General features: G+C 58.5%; 1 protein-coding gene and 1 non-coding gene across 2 annotated transcripts; both read left to right on the top strand.

The window, feature by feature from the left end:
• Positions 1-595: 595 nt before the first annotated feature.
• On the top strand, positions 596-811 carry LOC129079708 (small nucleolar RNA U3). The gene has a single exon (XR_008530073.1). It is a non-coding gene; the product is annotated as a small nucleolar RNA U3 (small nucleolar RNA).
• An 8,195-nt stretch (positions 812-9,006) lies between these two features.
• On the top strand, positions 9,007-19,179 carry CERCAM (cerebral endothelial cell adhesion molecule). Its single transcript, XM_054584861.1, has 13 exons — positions 9,007-9,203; positions 10,602-10,712; positions 10,867-10,984; positions 11,497-11,631; positions 11,792-11,996; positions 14,240-14,359; positions 14,675-14,751; positions 14,864-14,970; positions 15,803-15,935; positions 17,221-17,348; positions 17,530-17,733; positions 18,285-18,537; positions 18,943-19,179. Exons 1-12 carry the CDS (start codon positions 9,007-9,009, stop codon positions 18,535-18,537), a joined length of 1,788 nt encoding a protein of 595 aa, XP_054440836.1. The 3' UTR covers positions 18,943-19,179.
• The last annotated feature ends 3,617 nt before the right edge of the window (positions 19,180-22,796 follow it).

Here is a 22,796-nt window from a genome sequence, read left to right as displayed (position 1 = left end):
CCACACTCCTCTAAGGCGGGTTCAATTGCTCAGATTGGAAAACCGAAGCACAGAATGTCGAGATAACCTGTCCACGGACACACTGCTGGGAAAAACCTAGTTGGCTTTCGAACCCATAGCCTGACTCCAGAGCCCTGGGTCCTTAAATGTCCCTTGTCCTGCCTCTGATTCCTAAGAGGTCTCCGCTAGAGGTCATCGCATCCAATCCCCTGCATCTGGGTGTCTGCCCCGGCCAACCTCTGCTCACAGGCGAGAATCAATCTCGTTTTTAAAGGCACCTGCTCCAAGGGTGGAATTCCCCCTGGGGGTAATCAGACATTTATTTATTCATAGCCTTCTGGCTGGGAGAAGAGACCCTCCCACCCAGAAGTCACCCGAGTCCAGCTGCCTCCTGGCCTCCCTCTCCTTCCCACTGCGGTGCCATCAATCAGACGGGAACCACCCTGCTCGCCTCTCAGCGCCCCTGCCCGCCTGCGGTGTGGGCCTGGACAGCTGACCCAACCTCTCTGAGCTTCAGGTATCAGCTGCAACTGGGGTTAATCATACGCCTGCTGCTCTGTGAGGTTGATGAGATTGACTGTTGAAAGAGGGTGAAGAGACAATACTTTTAGGGGTCATTTCCGTACAGTTTGTTACTGGAGAAGTGTCTCTGAACGTGCAGAGCGCCGGCCACCACAGGGAGGAGGCACGGCATTCTCTCCTGAGCGTGAAGCTGGCTCTGGGTGCTGCTTCTGCTGCTCTCATTTGCCATTGATAATCTATCGTCCTTCTCTTCCTTTGGGAGAGTAGAGGGAGAAGATGTCATCTGAGTTAAAAAAAGGACGAAGGCCAGGAAACCGTTAGTGATTGCAGCGCCTGGCTCCTGTGACGTGCTCAGAATGGAGAATACTTATCACCATCATCATCATCATCATGTACATGCTTCTGCCTGCAAGGGCTGAGCCTCCAGCCTGTGGCCTTAGAGTTCAGCCTCCTTATTACGGATAGGAACACTGAGACCCAGAGTGGGGGACTTGTTAGGGTCACATAGCAAATGGGTGGTGGAGAGGAAGCTGCTCTCGGCCTCCCCGCCCCTCCCCCCCATGAGGATCTCTGTCTCTTCTTCTCCCGTTTCCCCTCCAGTCCTCAGCCGGCTTCCCCGCGGTCAGGCCTGGCACCCTGTCCCCCAGGCAGAGCCCAGGAGAGAAGCGAGCAGAGCGTGGAGCAGTGGGCCTGGAGCCCCTGCGCCTTCTCAGCCCTGGCTCTTTGTCTGCCGCTTTGTGATGGTAAGTGCTGCTCCTAAATCAGTTCTGTGACACTGTTATTGTTGCCCAGGGCGCGAAGAGTCTAAACTTTTCCCCTGAGGTCAAGAATGTGGCCAGTCCCCAAGCCGCCTGGAGCAGGGGCCTAGGTGGCTGGGGGTGGGGCTGGGGCCTCACCCCGAGCTGGGTCGAGATGTGGTGGGGAGGGGGTCAGCGGGAACAAAACGCTTTGAAATGCCTCCTCTCCATCACTGCCAACATTGTCCGCTGCCCACAGGGGGCCTGGCACCGCCTCGCCGGGGCTCCGGCCCCCAGCCCTGGCCAGGCCCGGCCCGGCATCTGAAAATGGACAGAAGGTTATTGTCCCTCCTTGCAGTCCTTTGTCTGCCCCAGTTCCAGATGTCTAGGCTGGGACCAGGGAGCTGACCCATGGTGGGCAGGGGGGAGGGGACAAAGGGGGAGAGCACGGGTCACTGCATCCTGAGGGGTCGTTCCCAGACCCTGAGATCCCACCCAGCCATGGCCCAGTCACCTTCTGGGCTGTCTCAGCCTGGGGATTGTCCCTGTTCCCTTGTCCCTCCTCACCGTCCACCAGAGCAGGGTCCAGCCTCAGGAAGGAAGGCCCCAGGGGTGCAGAAGTTAGGAGCAGGGCATAGCTCCTGTAGCTCTACCTGGTGACTGTGCTCTTGGGTGGGTTGTGCCCCTCTCCCAGCCTGCTGTCCCCCGTAGGTCCCACTGTGTCAGGGTTCACTCATTCACAAAGTAACCGCAGAGCCCTCCCGTGTGCCAGCTCTGTGCCGGGCACAGGGCTGCACCGAGGTAGGCGGGCCACACCAATGCTTCCTGCTTGTGGTTAACGGTTATAATAATAAGGGGCACCGTTCCCACCCACTTTCTCCATGTTGGGTGCCTTGCTGACCACTTTAGCTGCGTTATCTCGTCCTCTTCCCAACAAAACTGAGGACACAGTAGCTACGTTCTTAGGTCCATTTTCCAACTTTGGACACCGAGACTCTGCGAGGTAAAGTCTCTTGCCCAAAGTCAGGCTGCCAGGAAGCAGCAGAGCCGGGATCCGAGCCCAGGCTGACTGCCGCCACCAAGAGGAATGATCTGCTAATAAATACTTGGAAGGTGTTGCCTGGCGCAGCTCCGGACTCAGCCTGCAGGAGTTGGTGGTGGTGACGATTCCACCCACCGGCTTTCCCATTTCATGGATGGTGGTGCTGAGGCCCAGACCAGGGAAGGAAAGCCTAGGGTTAGGAACTTGGGGACACCTAAATATCAACGCCAACAGTGATTCTGGAGCCACCGGGGCTGGCCAGAGAGAGGCAGGAAGTCCAGTTTCAAACCCCAACTCTGTGTGAGTTTGGCTAACTGACGTGGAATCCCACACCTTGGTGTCTTCATCTATAAAATGAAAATATTCCCTACTACCCTGGCCAGCATGGCTCAGTTGGCTGGAGCACCATCCCATAGACTAAAAGGTCGCGGGTTCGATTCCCAGTTAGAACACATAACCAGGGTGCAGATTCGGTCCCTGGTCAGGGTGTGTACGAGAAGGTGACCAATAGATGTTTCTCTGTCTCTGTCTCTCTCTGTTCCTTCCTCTCTCTCTTTCTAAAAGCAATGAGAAAATGATCTTGGGTGAGGATTAAAAAAAAGAAAAGAAAAGAAAATATTCCCTACTTCCCAGGGCTGTTGTGAAAATTAAGTCAAATCATACACCTAAAGCACTTAGCACCATGCCTGGCACACAGCAGTCATTTAGCGACAGCTGTTATTATTATTGTTCCAAACGGGGTAACATGTATCCCTTTGAACCTTCCTCTCACCTGGGGTCACCTGAGGACAAAGCTCTGTTGAGGGGAGGGGGGAACGTTAGCAGCTGTTGATGGAGACGAGGATAGCAATGCTTGGTCTTCTTGGGGTCTCTAGGAATCTTGTGAGAAGATACCCCTACGGGGCTGGGAGTGGGGGAGGCAGAAGGGATGGGCTGCAGGGTGGTGGGGGAGGGGAAGGGGCTGCCTGGGCCCAGAGGAGTTAACAGCTCCGGGGCCCTGGCCCAGCGGCTGCCACGCTGCAGCCCAGCCACAGCAACGGTTTTAGCCGAGGAGCCAGGGCTGCTTCCTGATGGGCAAAACAGCTGGCTGCCCGTGGAAAACAGCTGGCCCGGCCCCAGCCCCCTGCAGGAGAACGGAGGCAGAGCCTCAGAGGACAGCTCCACTTCTTGGGTCCCGGAGAGGAAGGCCTGGCCAAGAGGGAGTCCTCGGCAGTGGGTGTGGGCGTGGGGTGGGACCGCGGGAGATGAGGGCGCGTGGGCAGATTCCCGGAGGAGAGGCCAAGGTACGCTAGCTAGGTCTGAGCGGAGTGGGCAGGGTGACTCCAGTGGGGCTTGGGGGGCTCTGTCTCCCCTCAAATAGGAAAGATGAGAGGCAGGGGAGCAGATGGGGGGCAAGCCTGCGCTCAGCCCTGGGTCCTTGGCGGACCGGGCTTGGAGCTGGAGGTGGGAGGGAGTCCAGCCGGGGCTCCTAGACTCCTATCTGCCGAGCTGCACCCAGGACCAGAAGTGGGGTGTGGGCCCGTCCTCTGGCCAGGATCTGGGGCTCCCTTGGCCACAAAGCAGGACAGGGGCCCACAGAGCCCCCAACCCAGGCGATGTGAAGCTGGCGGCTGGTAAGCAAGAGCTCCACCCAAGCATCCTCTCAGCCATGGGCCCCGTTCCCAGCCTGCTTGGGACCCCCAATCCTGGGGCCCTGTCAGGATTCTGGGGTACCTCCAGGCTGCCCCCACCCACTGGCAGGGAAGTGCACCTGAGACCTCACATGAGGTTGGGCAGGGTAGCCAGAGGGTTAATGGGAGTGTGGCCAGAGTCCACTGGACCAGAGCCCCCTGCCCGGGCTCTTGACCCCCAAGTCCTATAGGACAGGCACCCCAATATCTCCGTGACCAAGGGTGGCCTTTAGCCTACCTTCCTAATCTCCAGGAAGAGGGGGTTGGACCCCGCTTGAGTGTGCCAACCTCAGCTCCCCTCTTCCTGTGAAGGCCACCCTGCAGAACCTTGGCCAGTGGGCAGGCCTCCCGGTGGGAGGGTCCTGGGGAGGGGGACAGTTCTTCGGGGGTCTCTCTTTTCTGATGCCAGAGTGAAGCTTAGGACGCTGGCGCCACCACCTGGCCTTGGTCAGAACTACAGGGTCTGAGGGAGGGGAGTGAAGACGCTGTGCAGGGAGACAGCCAGCGCTCAGCTAGATGTTGGTCCAGGATGCTCTGTGTCCTATTCAGGCAGATGGGCCCAATTTTTTCCCCAGGCATGTGTCCTACATGACCTGGAGAACAAGGCCTTAGGCCCCATAAAAGAGAAGCTTCAAACATTGGCCCGATTCCAGATCACCAGGAAGGCTTATTGATTTAACACTCCCAGAGTTTCTGACCCAGTACAGATGGGGAGGGCCTAGAAAGAGGTATTTCTAGCAGTTTCCAGGTAACACTGATGCTGGCTGATCCAGGGACCATACTTTGAGAAGCACTGCTTTAGAATTGCTGTGAATTTGGCCCGATAGTATCTGTGTAGAGTATGTCTTATTACTCTATTTTGGGGCAAAAATGAGTGCAAGTGGAGTACAGGTGCTGGATTGGCCCACCTACACAGTGAGCTCATCACCTTTCTGTGGGCCGCCGGGCCCTGCCCCACGGCTAGGGATAAAATGATAATGGAGGGGGACAGGTCCCCGCCTCAGAACTCACAGCCAGGCAGGTCTGGCGTGTGACCTCTCCACCTGGGAGTCTAAAATGCAGCTCAAAATAAGGCCCAAAACAGAACCCAAATTATATTCCACCTTCTTGGGCCTTCCCCATTCAGTGATTAGCCCACCATCCAGCCCCTGGCAGACGCTGGGGGTCACCCAGGTTCCTCTCTCCAGCTCCCGCATCTAACCCCGTTATATATTCTACCCCACCTGCTGTCTCTCCCTGTACGAGGGCCTGCCGCCTTCCATCCTTGCCCCCGTGGTCCCCGCTCTGAGCTGCAGCCAGAGCAGCCTTTTAAAGACAAAGCATTTCACTCCTCTGGTTATCTCCTCCAATGTCTTTCATTGCACTTTAAAAAGTTTTGTTTTGTTTAAGATTGTATTTATTTATTTTTAGAGAGAGGAGGGAGAAAGAGAGGGAGAAAAACAACGACGTGTAAGAGAAACATTGGCTGGTTGCTTCTTGCACGCCCCCCAACCGAGACCTGGCCTGCAACCCAGGCATGTGCCCTGACCAGGAATCAAACCAGCCGCCTTTCAGTTTGTAGGCTGACACTCAATCCACTGAGCCACACCAGCCAGGGCAAAAAATGTTATTCTAAATTGATTTGAGAGAGAGAGAAGTCGATTTGTTGTTCCACTTATTTACGCATTCATTGGTTGATTTTTATATGTGCCATGACCGGGGATCGAACCCACGACCTTGGTATATCAGGATAGCTGAAATACCCAGCCAGAGCTTTTCATTACACTTTTAAAAAATTCAGTATCCTGTTGTGGCTTCAAGGCCCTAGGTGGTCCTCGCCTCTTACCACTCTCCCCTGGTTCACTTCGCTCCAACCGCCCAGACCTCCTGGCTTGTTCCCTCCGCACAGCACTGGCCCCACCTGCTCCCTCCGCATGGCATGCCGTTCCCCCAGAATGTTCCATGGCTGGCTCCCGTTATGCTCTGCAATATCTTCACTGACTTCTCAACTCAACGTTACCTCCCACCCCCAGCTGCTCTCTGTTTTTATTAATTTGTTGTATTTTGTTCATAGCATTTACTTTCTTTGAAACTATTAATTTATCACCTGCTGTTTCCTGCCTGTCTCCTCTCAGAATGTGAGCTCCCAAGGAACAGAGATGGTCTGCTTTGTGTACCTTATTACCTAGAGTTCTGCTTGCACCTAGCAGGTGTCGCGTGCATAACTGCTGAGTGAATGGGGTTACATAGGATGCTGTGTAGGGGCATGTCCATGAGACGTGACATTGGGGAAGGCTTGCCAGAGGAGGTTTAAGCTGAGGCTGGAGGGCCTGTAGGAGTTGGCCAGAAAGACCAGATCAAGCAGAGGAACAACAAGAAAAAAGGATGTGGGAAGGTCCTAAAGCATGGAATGTTCTGGAAGCTGCACATAGTCCGATGTGGCTGGAGCAGAAGATTGGGTGGGAGGAGGGGTTAGAGGAGCTGAAGAGTCGGGCCGGTTGTGCAGGGCCTCGTTGCCCCTTGAGGGGTTTGAGCTCTTTGCTGAGAGCCATGGGCAGTCCCCCCAACACCCCGTTAAGAGCGTTAATGTCAGGCATTTTGGAAAGGGCCACTGAGTGCGGAATGGTTCCCAGAGGGCAGGGCAGCTGGGCGGTGCAGGCGCCCAGGTGAGCGGTGCTGACGCCCTGAGCTGGGCAAGAGACAATGCCTGAGTGGAGAGGTGGCCACGAGTGGGAGTCATTGGCGGGGGCGGGGGGGGGGGCGTGGTGGACTGGGCTTGTTATCCGTGGCACCCAGGTCTCCAGCTTGAGGGACTGGGTTGGCAGAGGTGCCGTTCGCTTGAGTTGAGAGGCCACCAGAGTGGGAGCAGTTTTGGGGAAAAGACGGAGGCTCTGTTTTGGACCAATGGGATGTGGATCTGGGTGGACAGTAGAGATGCATGTCAGTTGTCCAGAAACTGGGAAGAAGTGGCCCATATTGGAAGCATCCATTGGGGGGAGTGGCCAGGAGGATGCTGGTCTTGGCAGGAGCAGTTTGGCTGGAGCAGTCTCAGCCTGTGTCAAGCTCTGGTCCAGAGACCAGGAAGCAAGTCAGCGAGGAAAGCACAGAATCTCCTCCTAGAGGCTTAGACGGAGAGCTGCAGCTCGGTGCTTTGTATTTTAAGTTGGGGAAGGCTTTTTTTTCTTTTTTAAGATTTTATTTTTAGAGAGGGGAAGGGAGGGAAACATCAGTGTGTGGTTGACTCTCTCACGCCCCCTACTGGGGACTTGGCCCGCAACCCCGTAAGGTGCCCTGATCGCGAATTGAACCAGTGACCCTTTGGTTCACAGGCCGGTGCTCAATCCACTGAGCCACACCAGCCAGGGCAAATTGCGGGAGATTTAAATTCTTTGTAATGTCAAAGGAAGGATCCAGAAGAGAGGGAGGTTAGCCATCCAGGAAGGGCAAGGGGATGGCATTTGGAGCCCGGGGTAATTCGGTCTTGAAGCGGTGTGTGGTTTTGTGGGGGAGGGGTGTCTCTTCCATTGTACCACACGGTGAGACCAAAGACTGGCTTGGGGGCAGGAGGTGGAACGTTTGGACATGAGAATTCCCAGGTGATGGCTTCTCTTTTCTTCAAAAGGTAGCAGGGAGAGACCCGAGGCCTTCCATTGCAGGGCCATTGGCCGGGAAGTGTCCCCCGTGGAGGGAAGCTTCGACTGCGCCTGGTTGAAGCGTTGGAACCAGGCGGGAGACCTGGACGCCAGGGTTCAAGGCCCCCTGGCATCCTGCCCCATCACTAGGCAAGTCCATTCCTAGTTGGGCGCCGCCCCTTCCCCTCCCGGTGGAGGTAGTGTGCACAGGCTTAGCTCTCCTCTCTGACCCTGGGAAGAGGCTGAAGGGGGACTCAAGGGTGTCGTAGGAAAGTAGGCTCTTCTGGTGGGTGAGTGGGTGGGTGGCGGTGGTAAATGAAGGGGAGCCTGGCTTCCTCTCCAGTCCTGTCTTCCAGCCCCGGGAATTCTTCCTGGGGGCAGGCTCTATGCAGATAAAGGCTTCAAGGTATCCTTGCAACCCGGTCCAGAGGAGGCCCGAGGTTCCGGGAGAGTGGCCTTCCTCAGGTGGGTGGCAGATGTCAGCTGGAACCCAACGTTCGTGCCTCCAGGCCCCTCGCTTTACTGTCTTCTCCTAAGAGAGGCTGGAGACCCCTTTCATCTCAGCGGGGCCTAGGACCCCAACTCTGCTGCAGGGGAAGGTTGTACCCCCTGCTTTGAAAAGGGGCTGGGACGCGTCTGTGGGGCTGTGTGGTGCCTCCTAGTTCTGCACTCAGTCTAAGAGTGGACTTTGCTCTCTTAAAGGGTCGAAGGAGTACCGGGACCGGCGACAGAGGCGAGGACGATGACGCGCGGGGGGCGCCAGGCTCGGACTGCTGAGGGACGGCGCGCCCAGGTCGGGAGGACCCCCTCCGCGCCCCGGAAGCCGGTTTTGCTTTCAGGCCCACGAGTCGCCCGCGGCTCTGGGGAGTTCCGTCTGGGCCCGCCAGAGGGCGCCCGCCGGCGGCGGCGGCGGGGGCGGGGCCGGGAACCGGGGCCCGGCCGCGGGGAGTCCTGTCCCGCGGGGTGGGCGGCTGAGGTCCGGGAGTCAGACGGAGGCCCGGGGAAGCCGGCCTCTGGGGCCTCGGGAGCTCGGTGAAGCCGGTTTCCGGGGACTGCACGCTCAGGGACTTGGAGTAGAGCGTTCGCAGACGCCGGGACGGCTTGAATGCCGTCACCCCAGACCCTCCCCTCTTTCCCCCCCTCCGGCGTGCCGCCGGGAGGGGGCCGCTCCCGGGATCGCGTCTGGGGCGGGTCCCCGGGTCCTGGCCCTTCGGTGCCTTTGGCCGAGGAGAGGACACTTGAACATCCCCGTATAAGAGTGGGGAGTGGGAGCCCACTTTGGGGGGGCTACGCTCCCCTACCCCCCTCAGGGCCGCCTCGGCCCCACCCCGTCCCCGGGCCCCGCCCCGCCCTGGCCGCGCCGCCCACTCCCCTCGGCCGGGCCGGGAGCCCCGGGGGCCGCCGCCGCCGCCCGAGCGCCCGCCATGCGCGCTGCCCGCGCCACCCTGCTGCTCCAGCTGCTGCTCCTGCTGGAGCCGCGGCTCCAGGTCAGGGGCGTCGCTGAGCCGCCGCCGCCCGTCGTGGTCATTGCCATCCTGGCGCGCAATGCCGAGCACTCGCTGCCCCACTACCTGGGAGCTCTGGAGCGGCTGGACTACCCCCGGGCCAGGCTGGCCCTCTGGTGAGAGACCCGGGCATTGGCACCCACTGGGCACCTGCCCCCCAGGCTCATGAGGTCGTCTGCTCCCTGCCCACACACCACCCAGGCAGGCTCCTCCCCTGGCAGACCGCCCTGCACAGCCCCCAGCCCCAAGCAGCACCCGTACACCTTGGCCTGGCAGCCTGACCTCTGCCCGAGACCTTTGACTGGCCCTAGGACGCCCACCCTGGCCCCTCCTCCTCCTCTTGGGATCTCTCTGCGTGTAAGGTGGGCCTAGCCCCTCTTGCTGTCAGCGCCCAAACTCAACCCCGCGGACCCGCGGTTGGCTTGACTTGGAGTGGAGCAGCCAGGAACAGCTGGCGTCCCCTGGGGCCCGCGGTGGCAGGGACCAGCAGGACTGGGGGGTCCTGGGTAGCAGTGGGGGTGCTCTCAGCCCTGGGCTCCAGGCTGCTCTGCAAGGGAGTCAGGCCCACCCCCTCCCACTGTGCTGGTTCCAGACTCTCTTTAGAGGGTTGGTCCTGCCAGCTGATGGCAGTGCCCCCTCTCTGGTATCCCCCCTGCAGGCACCCCCACGGGGCACTGGAGTCAGTGGCCACAGTCCCTGACTCCAGAGGACAAGGAGGACCCCCAAGCTAAGGTTGAGGATCAACTGAGAGAAATGACAAACTGCTCCTCACAACACACCAAACTTGGGCTGGGGTGGAGCCATGGCCTGGGGAGGCTGCCCACAGTTACCACAGTTTGGGAGCTGTTAGTTCCCACCCCTACGGGACTTGACACGTAGTTAGTCTTCATTTCTGGGGAATTGGCTTAAAGGGACAGTGTCACCTAAAACCTGGGCCCTCGACTAAGCCCCCTACCCCCACTCAGTCATGGGAGAGGAGAGGAGAGGCTCTGTTTTGTGGCATATGTTCTGTGTGCACATCAGCACTTCTCAGGGACACTCGGACTGTGGTTTGGTCTTTATGACAACTTTCAGGCGGAGAGAAGCATCAGCTCTCCTGTCTAGTCCTGACTCCGGGGAAGGGGCTGACCTGTGGTCACACAACAAGGAAGGAAGGGGTCCAGGCCACGCGGCAGGTGTGTTCTTCAAAGCTGAGGTGCTTGACGTCTTTCGAAACGCACTCGAGTTCTGTTATCTCAGCCCGCTGGGCTGGTTCCGGCCTCAGCAGGTCATCTTCCAGTTATAGAGGAAGAAACTGAAGCCCAGAGAGGGACAGGGACTTGTCTCAGGTCACAGACCTGTGATGGGGACTAGGCTGCCTGCTTTCATACTCCCCTCGGTGGCATGCCCGCCACCACCGCTCCGGGGAGAATCGGCCAGCCTCGCAGGCGTTGCTGCTCTGGGGGTCAAGGCTGCCTCGGGCCTGGTCCTTCTGTGTCTGCGCCCCCTTACCCTCCTTCCTCCTGTGTCCCCAGGTGTGCCACGGACCACAACATGGACAGCACCATGGAGATGCTGCAGGAGTGGCTGGCCGCTGTGGGTGACGACTACGCAGCCGTGCTCTGGAGGCCCGAGGGGGAGCCCAGGTGGTCATCCGGGGGGAAGATGGGCGACAGCTGCAACCCAGAGAGGACAAGGGACACAGCCCAGGCCACAGCCTCTGGGCCAGGGCTCTGTCCACTGCCCTGCAGACAGGGAGGGGCACCTATGCCGTGGGGACATCTTATCTCTGCCCCTCAGGCCCTACCCAGACGAAGGAGGCCCCAAGCACTGGACTAAAGAGAGGCACCAGTTTCTGATGGAGCTGAAGCAGGAAGCCCTGACCTTTGCCAGGGGCTTGAGGGCCGACTATATCTTGGTAAGACAGCCTCCCTAGGACAGGGCTTCCTGTATGTTCTGGGATCTGTCCCTGACGACCGAAGTTTCAGTGTGAGAGCCTCCCTTAGGCTGGCAGCCTGCGTCAGAAACCAGACCAGATATGGAGCTTTGATCGTTATGCTTGAGCTCAGGCTAGATGCCAAGCTTGGGTCCCTGGGACAGATCGCAGGATACACACTGAGCTGAGTTCCCTGAACCGGAGCCCAGGAGAGGCCTTCGGGTCTACTCACTCAGTCGGTCCTCAGATAGCATTCCTAGATCAGCAGCTCCGGTCTTCTCTCTGGACCCGCTCCTGAGCCAGGGCCGCAGGCTAGACCCTCGGTCCGGAAACACATCTACTAGTTTGTATGCTTGCCCTCTCTTGGGGAGCCCCATTGGATTCCGGGAGCCTCTGTGGGTCTCTGGCAACCTGGAGGGATGCCACTCACTCATGAATCCCTGCGGGCTGCAGCCCAGGCGAAGCTGGGGTCTGTGACCTCCCCCTCTTCCAAGTTTGCAGATACAGACAACATTCTGACCAACAACCAGACACTGCGGCTTCTGATAGAGCAGGGGCTGCCCGTGGTGGCCCCGATGCTGGACTCTCAGACCTACTACTCCAACTTCTGGTGTGGGATTACGCCACAGGTGAAGCTGGGGATGGGGACCCCAGGAAGCTGGCGGTTCTGGGAAGGAGGGGTGCGGAGAGCTGAGAGCCTGAAGGCCTCAGGGTCTGTGTGCCATGGCAGGGAGCAGTGTTCTTGGGACGGAGGGGCCCGCTCACTGCCCAGAGCTCCGTCTTCCCCAGGGCTACTACCGCCGCACAGCCGAGTACTTCCCCACCAAGAACCGCCAGCGCCGGGGCTGCTTCCGGGTCCCCATGGTCCACTCCACCTTCCTGGTGTCCCTGCAGGCGGAGGGGGCAGCCCAGCTCGCCTTCTACCCCCCTCACCCCAACTACACCTGGCCTTTTGATGACATCATTGTCTTCGCCTACTCCTGTCAGGCTGCTGGTAAGGACAGCTCTCCTCAGTCATTCCTTGGAAGCCTCTAGGCCTTCGCACATGCTGTTCCTTCTGCTTTGCACGCCTTTCCCCGCTCCACACCTCATCTCATTAAGCCCTTTTTGTCTTTGAGTCCTTTGTAGCCTTTCTTGAGCCCACTGCTGCAGTGGGTTAGATCCTTCTTCTGGCTGTCCCCCTTGTGGCACTTGCGTGGATTCTGCTTTTAGGCAAATATTTGTAGAGTACCTACCATGTGCCAGACACTGGGGAGAGAGTGGTGAGTAAAGGCAGATGGCCCCTGCCCTCCTGGAGCCTCCCTCCCCGTCATTCAAAGGGGCACACAAAGCAAAGTCCAATCACAGCTGTGACAGGACAGAGAGCTTCTTGATTGTAGGTGCTCTGGGGGCTTAGATTAGAGTTGGTCTAATCAGGGAAGGCTTCCTGGAGGATGTACACTTTGGGGCTGAGATCTAAAGTATGGGCAGGATTGCCCCAGCTTGGTAGCTCAGTAGGTTAGAGCGTTGTCCTGATATGTGACAGCTATGGGTTCGATCCCCAGTGAGGGCACATAGAAGCATCAATGAATGAATGCAGGAACAAGTGATGTTTCATGAAACTTGTTGTGAGAAACATCGTGTCTCTCTCTCTCTCTCCCTTCCTCTCTCTCTAAAATAAATTTTAAGCCCTGACCAGTGTGGCTCAGTTGCTTGCGTGTTACCCTGCAAAGTGAAGGGTCACCAGTTTGATTCCTGGTCAGGGCATATGCCTGGGTTGTGGGTTCGATCCCTGGTCAGGGTGCATATGAGAGGCAACCAATCGAAGCTTTTCTCTCACATTGATGTTTCTCTCCCTCTCTTTATCCCTCCCTTCTCCTCTCCATTGAAAAAAAAATAGCCCATGGGGCAGGAGACACAAGAAGACAAGTGGCTGAGCACAGTAAGGGGGGTGTGGGGCGGTGCAGGCCGAGGCAGGAAAGGCGGGCAGGGTCAGCCGGGGTGGACCTGACTGTCCAGCCTCTGCGCTTTAGCCTGAGAGCACCGGGCGGCTGTCAGAGGGTCACGGGACTGGATCTGAGCCCTGAAGAGGTCGCTCTGGTTGTCGGTCGTTATTTTAAGGTGAACGTTACCGGACAGTGTTTGGGTTTGGATGGGGTGAATCCAGTTTGGAGGAAGAGTCGTGGATGAGACCAAGACAGACACAAATGTTGGAGGAAGGCTCCGGAGAAGGTTCCACAGAATTCAATCCAGGGCGTAGACTGAGGGGGCAGGGCAGGGGGGACGGGAGGGCTGAAGGCCGCTGCTGGTGGTCAGGGTGAATGAGAAGTGCCAGCGTCTCCCAGAAGCGCTGCGCCGGCGCCAGCAGCGTGTGAGGAGTGGCCGGAGGGCGGAGTGTTGTCATGGTTTCAGCACGAGATGTGAACCATGTCTGTGGTGCAGACACGAAGAGGGGAAAAAAATCACGTGTGAAAAGTGAATGAAACAAATGCATGGAGAAAGAACGAGAAGAAGCAAAAGTCTTTTTTCATTGCTCCTGCTACTTGGCTTGAGAGCCACAGTGAATTTGCCAGCGGTTTGGAGGAGTTTAGCGAGCGGTGGCTTTGTCGCCATCCTTTGAGCTTCCGTCACCCAGCAATGGATGGCGCCCCTGCTCCGGGCCAGGCTCCGCTCCACACTGGGCGTGTGGTTACCTTGCGTACAGACACCGTGCGCCTGCCCCCGAGGAGTTCACAGTCTACAGGAGATAAAGAGTAAATCAATAATCGTAGTAAAGGTGACAGATCTGGAAGAGATAAGAAGGCTGTCGGGGAGGACAGCATGGAGGGGGCACGAGAGGGTATGGGGATAAGTGTAGGCGCCAGGGCTGGACCTGGGCAGAGGTGGGGGAGACTTAGCCGCGAGGCAGTGGCTCCACCCGGTGGCCTCCCGTGGCCACAGTCACTGGCTGTAGTCCCAGGGCGTTTGCCTGCTCCTGCTTGGCCCTGGCCCCCCAGGGCGGGGACCCTGTCTGTCTGGCTCGCCATTGTTGCCCTGGCATCCAGCAGATGCTCTGGGAACGTCTGTTAAATGAGTAAACCGCTTCAGCAGAAAGCCCCCTTACATATGTTTTCTGAGTCCAGCCCTTCCTCCATCCCACAGGTAGGGACTCGAGTGCCAGAGAGGACTGGCACTGGGACACGGCAGGACAGGGCCCACGACCTCTCCGCTGGGTCCCAAAAACCCGCTACCCCGCCCTCACCCAGCCTGTCTCTGCAGGGGTCTCAGTACACGTGTGCAATGAGCACCGCTATGGGTACATGAACGTGCCTGTGAAATCCCACCAGGACCTGGAGGACGAGAGGGTCAACTTCATCCACCTGATCCTGGAAGCGCTAGGTGAGGGCTGGGAGCTGGGGTAGCCGCCTGCTGCCATGTGCTCCTTCCCCGAGGCTCCAGACATGGCTGGGTGCTGGGCTTGGGGCCCCAGCCTCACCCTTAACTGATTCCTGACTCGGCAAGTTCCGTTCCCCACGGGGCCTCAGTCTCCCCATCTGTGCAGTGGAGGCGGGTGGATTCCGTGATCTCTCAGGGCCCTGCCTGCTGGGCATTCTGCTGAAGGGGCAGGAACTGGGGGCATGGGGGGCTAGGACTCCAGGGTCACTGCTGACAAGAGCCGCAGGAACTCATGATTGGGGGTCCTTTCCTCTGCAGTGGATGGGCCCCCTATGTGGGCTTCAGCTCACGTGACCCGGCCCCCGAAGAGGCCCACCAAGATGGGGTTTGATGAGGTGAGTTCGCTCAGCCTGCAGGGCTGGGGTCAGGAAGCAGGTGGGCTCCCCCACCCCAGGGCCTCCGTCCCTTGCACCCACTCTCCACTTCCACCTCCCCTGCCTCCTCCAGGTCTTCGTCATCAGCCTGGCCCGCAGGCCCGACCGCCGGGAGCGCATGCTGAGCTCGCTCTGGGAAATGGAGGTCTCCGGGCGGGTGGTGGACGCTGTGGATGGCCGGTGAGGCTCCCGGGGGGAGCTCAGGGAAGCTGGGGGGCGGCGAGGTCCACTGGAGCTGCCAGGGCGGCGAGGGAAAAGCAGGTGGAGGAGTTGAGAGAGCTCCCTGTTCTGGGAGGTATTCACACAGGTAACCCTGAGTAACCCTGGCTTGGGGCGGCCCAGGGCAGACAGAACCGGGCAGGACGCCCGTCCCCAGCCCACTGGAGGTGGGAGGTGCAGCGGTCGAGGCCCAGGGCCTGGAGCTCCTGAGCTTGGGCTCTGGCTCCACCACTTAACAGCTCTGGGATTTTGGTAAGCGCCCGGTTGTGTACGTGGTGAACCGTGATGTCTTCCTTCTGGGGGCTTGGGAGGCTGCGGGGCCTGATGCGGTAGGTATTCCAGGCTTAGGTGTCTTCGTGATAATTATCCAGGTTCTTCTCTCCCATCCTGGACTTAGGTGCCTGATGGTGGGGTGGCAGCAGGCCAGCCCCACTCCCAGGGGAGCCCAGGGCTGCTCGGCCCCACGTGTCCACTGCTGTCGCCGCATGGGCCCCCAGCCCTTCCGATCGCAGGACACCCATCCTTTGCTTGGGCCTCTGCCATGTTCCCCATGTTCATCCTGGGGTGTGCCCCCTTAGGCTGCTGCCCCCTCCCCTGTGGGACACGCCTGCCGGAGGCGGCTACGGTTCCTCCGATCCAACCCCTGATGGCTTCAGGCCACATGAAGCGGTGACAAGGCTGAAACTTCATTCAAACCAGACTCCAGTGTGACTGACGCAACATGCACCAGCCAGGCGCCCCCGGATGGGTTCCTGGTGGCCACCCCTCACCCCGTGACTCCTGTCTCCCTCAGGACACTCAACAGCAGTATCATGAGGAGCCTCGGCGTGGACCTGCTTCCTGGCTACCAGGACCCCTACTCAGGCCGCACGCTGACCAAGGGCGAGGTGGGCTGCTTCCTGAGCCACTACTCCATTTGGGAGGAGGTGAGGACCCGCCCCGCGGCCCTCGCCCTCCGGGAGAGCAGGCCCCCACCCCCGAACTGTATTCACGGCCCTGTGCCCAGCCCTGGCGGGTGAATGAATACATTAACAAAGGTGACCAGTGGCTCTGTGTGTCCAACCTACCTCTTAGTCGTTCTATCGTCCCTGTTGAGCACCTACTGTGTGCTAGGAGGTATTCTCTCAGAGATCATAGAGCTGAACATGAAAAATGCAGCCTGGCCCTCCTGGGGCTCAGGGACCAGAGGGGGCCATGGAAATCAAGAAAGAACCCACTTGCCACGGAAGGGCTGGTCCCTGGCTGCTCTAGAGTGTGGACTGGCCTGGACTTCTGGCCTGGCCCGGGGGCAGCATGGCCTCGCCCTTGACAGGCCATGAGAAGAGCCTCCTCAGCAGAAGGAAGCAGTAGGAGCCACGGCCCTGAGGCAGGAGGGGGTTGACTGAGTTCAGGGCTGAGAAGGAGAGGCCTCATCACACCTCAAACCAGGGCCCGGGCACGAGTGACACCGAGAGGCCACCGCTTGGGCGCTGGCCCCCGAGGGAGCTCCCTCCAGGAGGCTGCGCATGGACACACTCTTTGTTTTTTATTTTCTGCTGTAGCCACAATGGATGTGGGAGAGCTTGTAGTTCCGTTTGTTTTCCACAGTCTCCGAACAGACGGACGGATGATGCACACTTCACCGCTCACTGAGCTGATTCCATGTTCTTTCCACATTTCCAAAAGCTGCAGAAAGTGCTTTTTCTTAGGGGTGTGGGGGGCTAGGGTCTCCCCATCCCCTCCCAGCCCTGCTTCCTTTAGGAAAGATCAGGAGGCGGAAGTAAGGCCCCGGGCCCTGGAGCGCGGCAGGTGCAGGTCAGATCCTGGCTCTGCCGCTTCCCGCCTGCGCGTCCTTGGACGAGGGGCTTTCCCTCCCTGAGTCTCTGTCTCCTGACTGCAGTACAGGGCCACCACATGTGCTGCCCTCAGGGTCCCTGGAGACGGGCAGTGGCACTGTGGCCCTGGGATGTAGTAGCGCTCACTGAGTGCAGTGTGGGTTCTGATCACCATCATGAGTCTAACTTGGAGGGCCTTGAATGCCAGAGCGAGCGAGGCCTTGGGATTTCAGTCTCCAGGCAGTGGCAGTCCCAGCAGGCTCTGGAGCAGCTGAGGGATGTGGCCAGGACTGAGCCCGTGACACGGAGCTCAGACGAGGGAGAGTGTCAGTGGTAGCCGGGTGGAAGGGGACAGCTCGATTCTAAAGAACTACCCCCACCCTACCTTTTACCGCAGGTGGTTGCCAGGGGCCTGGCCCATGTCGTGGTGTTCGAGGACGACGTGCGCTTCAAGAGCAACTTTAAGGGGCGTTTGGAGAGGCTGATGGAGGATGTGGAGGCAGAGAAACTTCCATGGGACCTGATGTAGGCAGCGCGCACCATCCCCCGCCCCAGGGCAAGGGAAGGGGGCAGGGCTCTGGGGTCTGCCCCGCCTGTGTGGAGCCTTCCTTCCCGCATCCTGGTCCTGGAGGATGGGGTTGGGGAGGGGGTCCTGGGACACGCCAGGACCTGCGAGAAGTCCTGGGACCCTTGATATCACCTGCAGCTACCTCGGCCGGAAGCAGGTGAACCCTGAGGAGGAGGTGGCCGTGGAGGGGCTGCCAGGCCTGGTTGTGGCCGGCTACTCCTACTGGACACTGGCCTATGTCCTGAGCCTGGCGGGCGCCCGCAAGCTGCTGGCCTCCCAGCCCCTGCACCGGATGCTGCCCGTGGACGAGTTCCTGCCCATCATGTTTGACCAGCACCCCAAGTGAGTCTCAGGTGGGGGCAGGGCGGGCCCACCGCAGCAGCAAGTGCCCCAGGCTGGGCAGGTGGCGAGGGTGAGGTTGGCAAGGCAGAGTCACTTCTTCCGGGTCACCAAGGAGTAGTTGAGGAGCCCAGCTTCGCCCTGGACTCAGGCCAACCTAGGTGTGAATTCTCTGGTGGCCATGTGGTTTTGATGAAGCGACTTCCCTGTTGTGGACCTCAGTTTCCTCATCTAGAAAGTGGGGCTAAGAGAAACCATGCCTTTCCCTGCCCGGTGTCGCTCAGCGGGTTGGACCATCGTCTGTAGTCCGAAAGGTCGTGTGTTTGATCCCTAGTCAGGGCACATACAAAAAGGCAACGAATCGATGTTTTTCTTTCACACTTCTCTCTCTCTCTCTCTCTCTCTCAAAGAAATGAAAAAAAGAGAGAGAGAAAGCACGCCTCTCACGTTTGCAGTGAGGCCTGGATGGGGAGGGCAGTGAGCCGCTGTGGCCAGCGTGCCGTCTGGGTCGGGGGGCTCACCTCAGCCTCCTAAGCCGCCCCCCTGCCCCACAGCGAGCAGTACAAAGCGCACTTCTGGCCTCGGGACCTGCGGGCCTTCTCCGCCCAGCCCCTGCTTGCCGAGCCCACTCACTACGCGGGGGACACCGAGTGGCTCAGTGACACGGAGACATCCTCACCCTGGGACGACGACAGTGGCCGCCTCATCAGCTGGAGCGGCTCTCACAAGACCCTTCGAGGCCCCCGCCTGGACCTGGCCGGCAGCAGAGGGCACAGCCTCCGTCCCCACCCCAGGGATGAGCTGTAGGTGAGGGAGGGGCTCGGAAGAAGCGCCAGCTGTGTGGGCCCTGGTTTTCTTTCTGCTTTCACCGCCAACTCTGCGTCTGTCCGGTCTGTTTTCCCCTTCTTAGCCTCTCTTCTCTCCCCCTCTCCCTCCTCCTCTCCCTCTCCCTCCTCTGGCTCCTCCCCCACCCCGCCTCTGACCCTGTCTCAGTCTGTTTTGTGTCTTTGGCTGTCTCCGTAGTTCTCTCTCCTCCTCTAGCTCCTTCTCTCTCTGTCTGTCCCTGGCTCTCTTTGTTTCTCTGCATCCGTTGATGTCTCTCTGCTCACCTCTCACTCCGTGTTTCTGACTATATCTGCGTCTGTTTCTGTCTCTGCCTCTCATGTCCGACTCCGGTTCCATTCTCCCCTCTGGCCTCTCCTGTCCTACCAGGTCCCGGTGGTGACTCCAAAGGAGTACCTAGGAGGAGGCCAAAGCTGTCCCGGGAGCAGAGTTGAAGACTGGTAGCAGGAGCCACCACCAGGAACCATAGAGCCATTAGAGACCTGGCTGCCACCTGAGGCATGGCCACTTTGCGCTCTGGTGCCATCTTTCATTGGGAGAAACCAGAGATGGGTCCCCTTCTCCAAGGTCTTGTAGTGGAAGGGCAGGGCTCACAAGCCCTCTTAACCGTCCTGGCTGCCTGCCTTATGGCCTGGGGTGGAGGGAAGGGGGGGGCTCAAACTGGGCCCTGCCCTCCCCGGGGACCCAGCTGCTGGGGTCCCTCCACCCCCTTCTACCTCGTCCTCAACCCACCCCCCACCCCCAGCTCAGAGCCTGGGTCTCACCTGCCAGGGCCCACCCTTTCCCTGGCCCGTGGGAAGTACAAGGGGGTTGGCAGAGGACCCAGCGTGCAGTCCTCAATAAAATCCAGCTCGTGTTTGCACTTTATATTTTTGAACTCATGGCCGAGCCTCTTTGCTTGTTACAAGGTCTGGAATCTATGGATGAGCAGTTGGAGAGACAGGGAGGGGAGGGCAGCCTGGCGGCAGGGTCAGGCCCCCCCGGCTGCTTTGTCTACTGGTTGGTAAAGTGGTGGGAAGAGAAGGCCAGCCCACAGTCAGTGCTCACCCCTTGGGACTGTGCTGGTCATCACGGGCCTCACCCTGCTGGCCAAGGCAGACCCAGGCCAGAGCCAGGATTGCTGATGCCTCCTGCCTTTGGACCTTTGCTGTGTAGCTGGAACCCTTCTCGCTGAAGTCACTGGGGGAGATCCAGGGCTCCCCTCTGGCCTGAGGCAGTGTGGCCGCCAGAGGGCGCTAGGTGGCAGAGCCCGGACCTTGTGGGCCCTTGTCTGAGACCAACGTGAGGAAGGCAGCCTGGGGCATCGCAATCTGACCCTGTGCTTGCCGTGGGTGAGCAGCAGCAGCTCAGCGAGCTTCTGCTCTTCTGCTTGGGAATGGCAGGCCTTGCTCCACCTGCCCCGCCCCTCACCCCTCAGAGTCAAGCCTCTGGGCCTAGCAACTGTCTCCAGTGCCTGCACTCAGGCAGCCGCAGGGGTGCGGCGGTGGCTGCCTGGGTCTCCACCAGCACTGGACCCAGGTACAGACAGCTCTACAGTTCCCTCTCCTGAGGAGCCTCTCTCCCGTGGCAGCCCCTTGAGTTGGTCTTGTAAGCACCTGGGTCCTGGCAGACTGGTCGGACAGGTACCCGGAGAGGCTAGGCCATCTTCCTTTTGTTCTGGGGATGAGGTCCAGCTGGCCGGGCTTTGGTTCCAGGCCCTGGCATGGCTGTGAGAAGGACTTTGGGCCGGAACTGTGGGATGGTGATTTGTGTGTTGCAAGAGTGAAAGCCACTGATTCTAGATGGCCATGACCTTGAGCAAGTCGCTTCTCTCCAGGCTTCAGGTGTCTTCATTCTTTAAACATTTATCAAGCACCTCTTATGGGTGAGGTTTAGGTACAAGAGATACAGCAGGAAATAAAACAGACCAAAAAAAAGAAAAGAAAAGAAAAGAAAAATCCTGGACCTTGGGGAGCTGACAGTCTAGTGAGGGAGGCAGGTGAAGACAAGTAACAATGAGAGGATAAGAGCTATATAGAAAAATAAGGGAGGAGACATCAAGGATGATCTAAGAAGTTAACATCTGAATGAAGACTTGAAGGAGCGGAAGAGGCAAGCTAAGGCCACCCCTGAAGGAAGACCATTCCAGGCCTTCCAGGCCGAGGGAGCAGCATATGCACAGCTCCTGCAGCAGGAGCAGGACAGGACTGGCAGGTTCAAAAGACAGCAAGAGGGCAGGTGAGGCTGGAGCCGAGTGAGCCAGGAGGAGCCAAGATCTGGAGATGACGGGTCCAAGGTCAGGGCCAGAACAGAGATGACCCGGGCGGCCGCCTGAGCTTCTACTATGAGATAAGGGGCCCCCGGAAGATTTGAGGCAGGGAAATGACTTATGTTTTAACAGGAGCCCCCTGGCTACTGCACTGAGAATGAACTGTAGGGCGGTCCACGGTAAAAACAGGGACACCAGTTAGGAACCCATTAAAATAATCCAGGGGAAACACTCTGCTGGCGACTCCTTGTAGCGGGGATGAGGAGGCAAAGCCCCCAGAATTTCAAGAGAGGAGGCGGCTTTCCGGACACCAAGCCGCCGCCCCCGGGGCCGCCCTAGCCAGGGTCAACCCCACCACATGTTCTTCGACATTCAAGCTCTTCGCAGACCGAGTTCCAAAGACAGCAGAAACCTTTCCCGCTCTGAGCAGTGGGGAGAGATAATTTGGCTACGAAGACTCCTGCTTTCACAGAGTTCTACTGGGGTGCACGTGCCAGGGAGGTGACCTCACACACCATAGCGGCACTGGCGCAAGTCCATCTTCAGCGAGAAAGAAAATGATGAGAATTTCATCCTGAAGCACATGGGTCCTGGCATCTTGTCCATGGCAAAAGCTGGACCAGCACAGACGGTTCCAGTTTTTCTTTGCGCTGCCAAGACCAAGCGGTTGGACGGTGAGCATGTGGCCTTTGGCAAGGTGAGAAAGGGCCTGAGGACTGTGGGGCCGCGGAGCCCCCTGGGGTCCCAGGGATGACAGGACCAGTGGCGGGTTGCCGCTGCTGGCTCTGCGGCTGTGGATGGTGCTGACATTGACTTGCATTTTATCTTAACCACCAGACCATCCGTAGCTCAGGAGGGTGCCCCGGCTCCTACTGCTCATGACATCCGGTCATCTTTGTGCTCTCGCTGCAGCTGTTTGGGTCCCGTGTTGTCTTTATCCCCTTCCAAGTCCAGCTGGACTGAAGAGTTAACTTGATAATTATGAAATAAAAACTAAACAACAAAAACAGAGAGACGGGGAGAAAGAGGAGAGGAATTGAGGATGATGCCAAAGCTTCTGGCAGAATTTCTGGAAGAATGGGGAAGGCTGTGGCTGGGGCTAGTTTGGGGGCAGGTCACGAGGTCAGTTTTAGATGCGCTAAAATTGAGATCCAGGTACAGATGTCAGGTAGCAGTTGGATACGCGAGTCTGGAATTCAGGGTTCAAGCCTGGGCTGGAGCTAGGAGCTCGGAAACCGTCCTGACCCAGCAGTCCTGGCCCCAAGTCACGCCTTCTACCACCGGTTACTTGAGGATCTTGTTCAAAGGCAGATTCCTGCCTCCCCCGCCATTCGTCTCCCCCCTGCAAGGTTCTGATTCGGTAGGTCGTGGGTGGAGCCTGACTGTTTTTGAATCAGAACCCCCAGTCATCCTGAGGAGCTGACAGGTCTGGGAACCACCAGGTGACTCTACAAAGTAACATGCACTTCAATGATTTTTGACAAGGTAAACAGTTGTGTCCCCACCGCCACCGGTACAATGCAGACACGGGAGCTGTATAATTACATAACACATCTTCCCCGCATTTCCCCTACGCCGCTCTGCGGTCAGCGCTCCCCTCCCTTTCCTGCCCCTGGAAACCGCCACTGTTTTCTGTCCCTATGGTTTTGCCTCTTCCAAACTGTCGTACGAATGGAATCAGGCAGCATGTGGCCTTTTGTGCTGTTTTCTTTTTTATCCAGCATCATGTTTTATTTGGAAGTTTTATACAAAACTGAGCTCTAATCACTTCCCTAATGCTTTATACTAGAGTTTCTAATCCGAATGTATATTATGAAGAATGTATTACGAAATTTTCATCAAGACTTCCAAATACCCCCCAGCACCCTCCAGACTACTCAGAAGCTGTGCAAATATTTTGGTTTTCTGCGTGTGCTCGCTGTGAAGGTTGGGAAGCCTTGTCCTGAGGCACACCTGCTGCTTGGAGGCAGCAGCG

Source organism: Pteronotus mesoamericanus, unplaced genomic scaffold (genome assembly GCF_021234165.1).
Source record: "Pteronotus mesoamericanus isolate MK-2021 breed Mesoamerican mustached bat unplaced genomic scaffold, CSHL_Meso_final contig_78, whole genome shotgun sequence".
NCBI lineage: Eukaryota > Metazoa > Chordata > Mammalia > Chiroptera > Mormoopidae > Pteronotus > Pteronotus mesoamericanus.
Note: the sequence above shows the minus strand (reverse complement) of the source record. Positions and strands in the feature narration are given on the sequence as shown.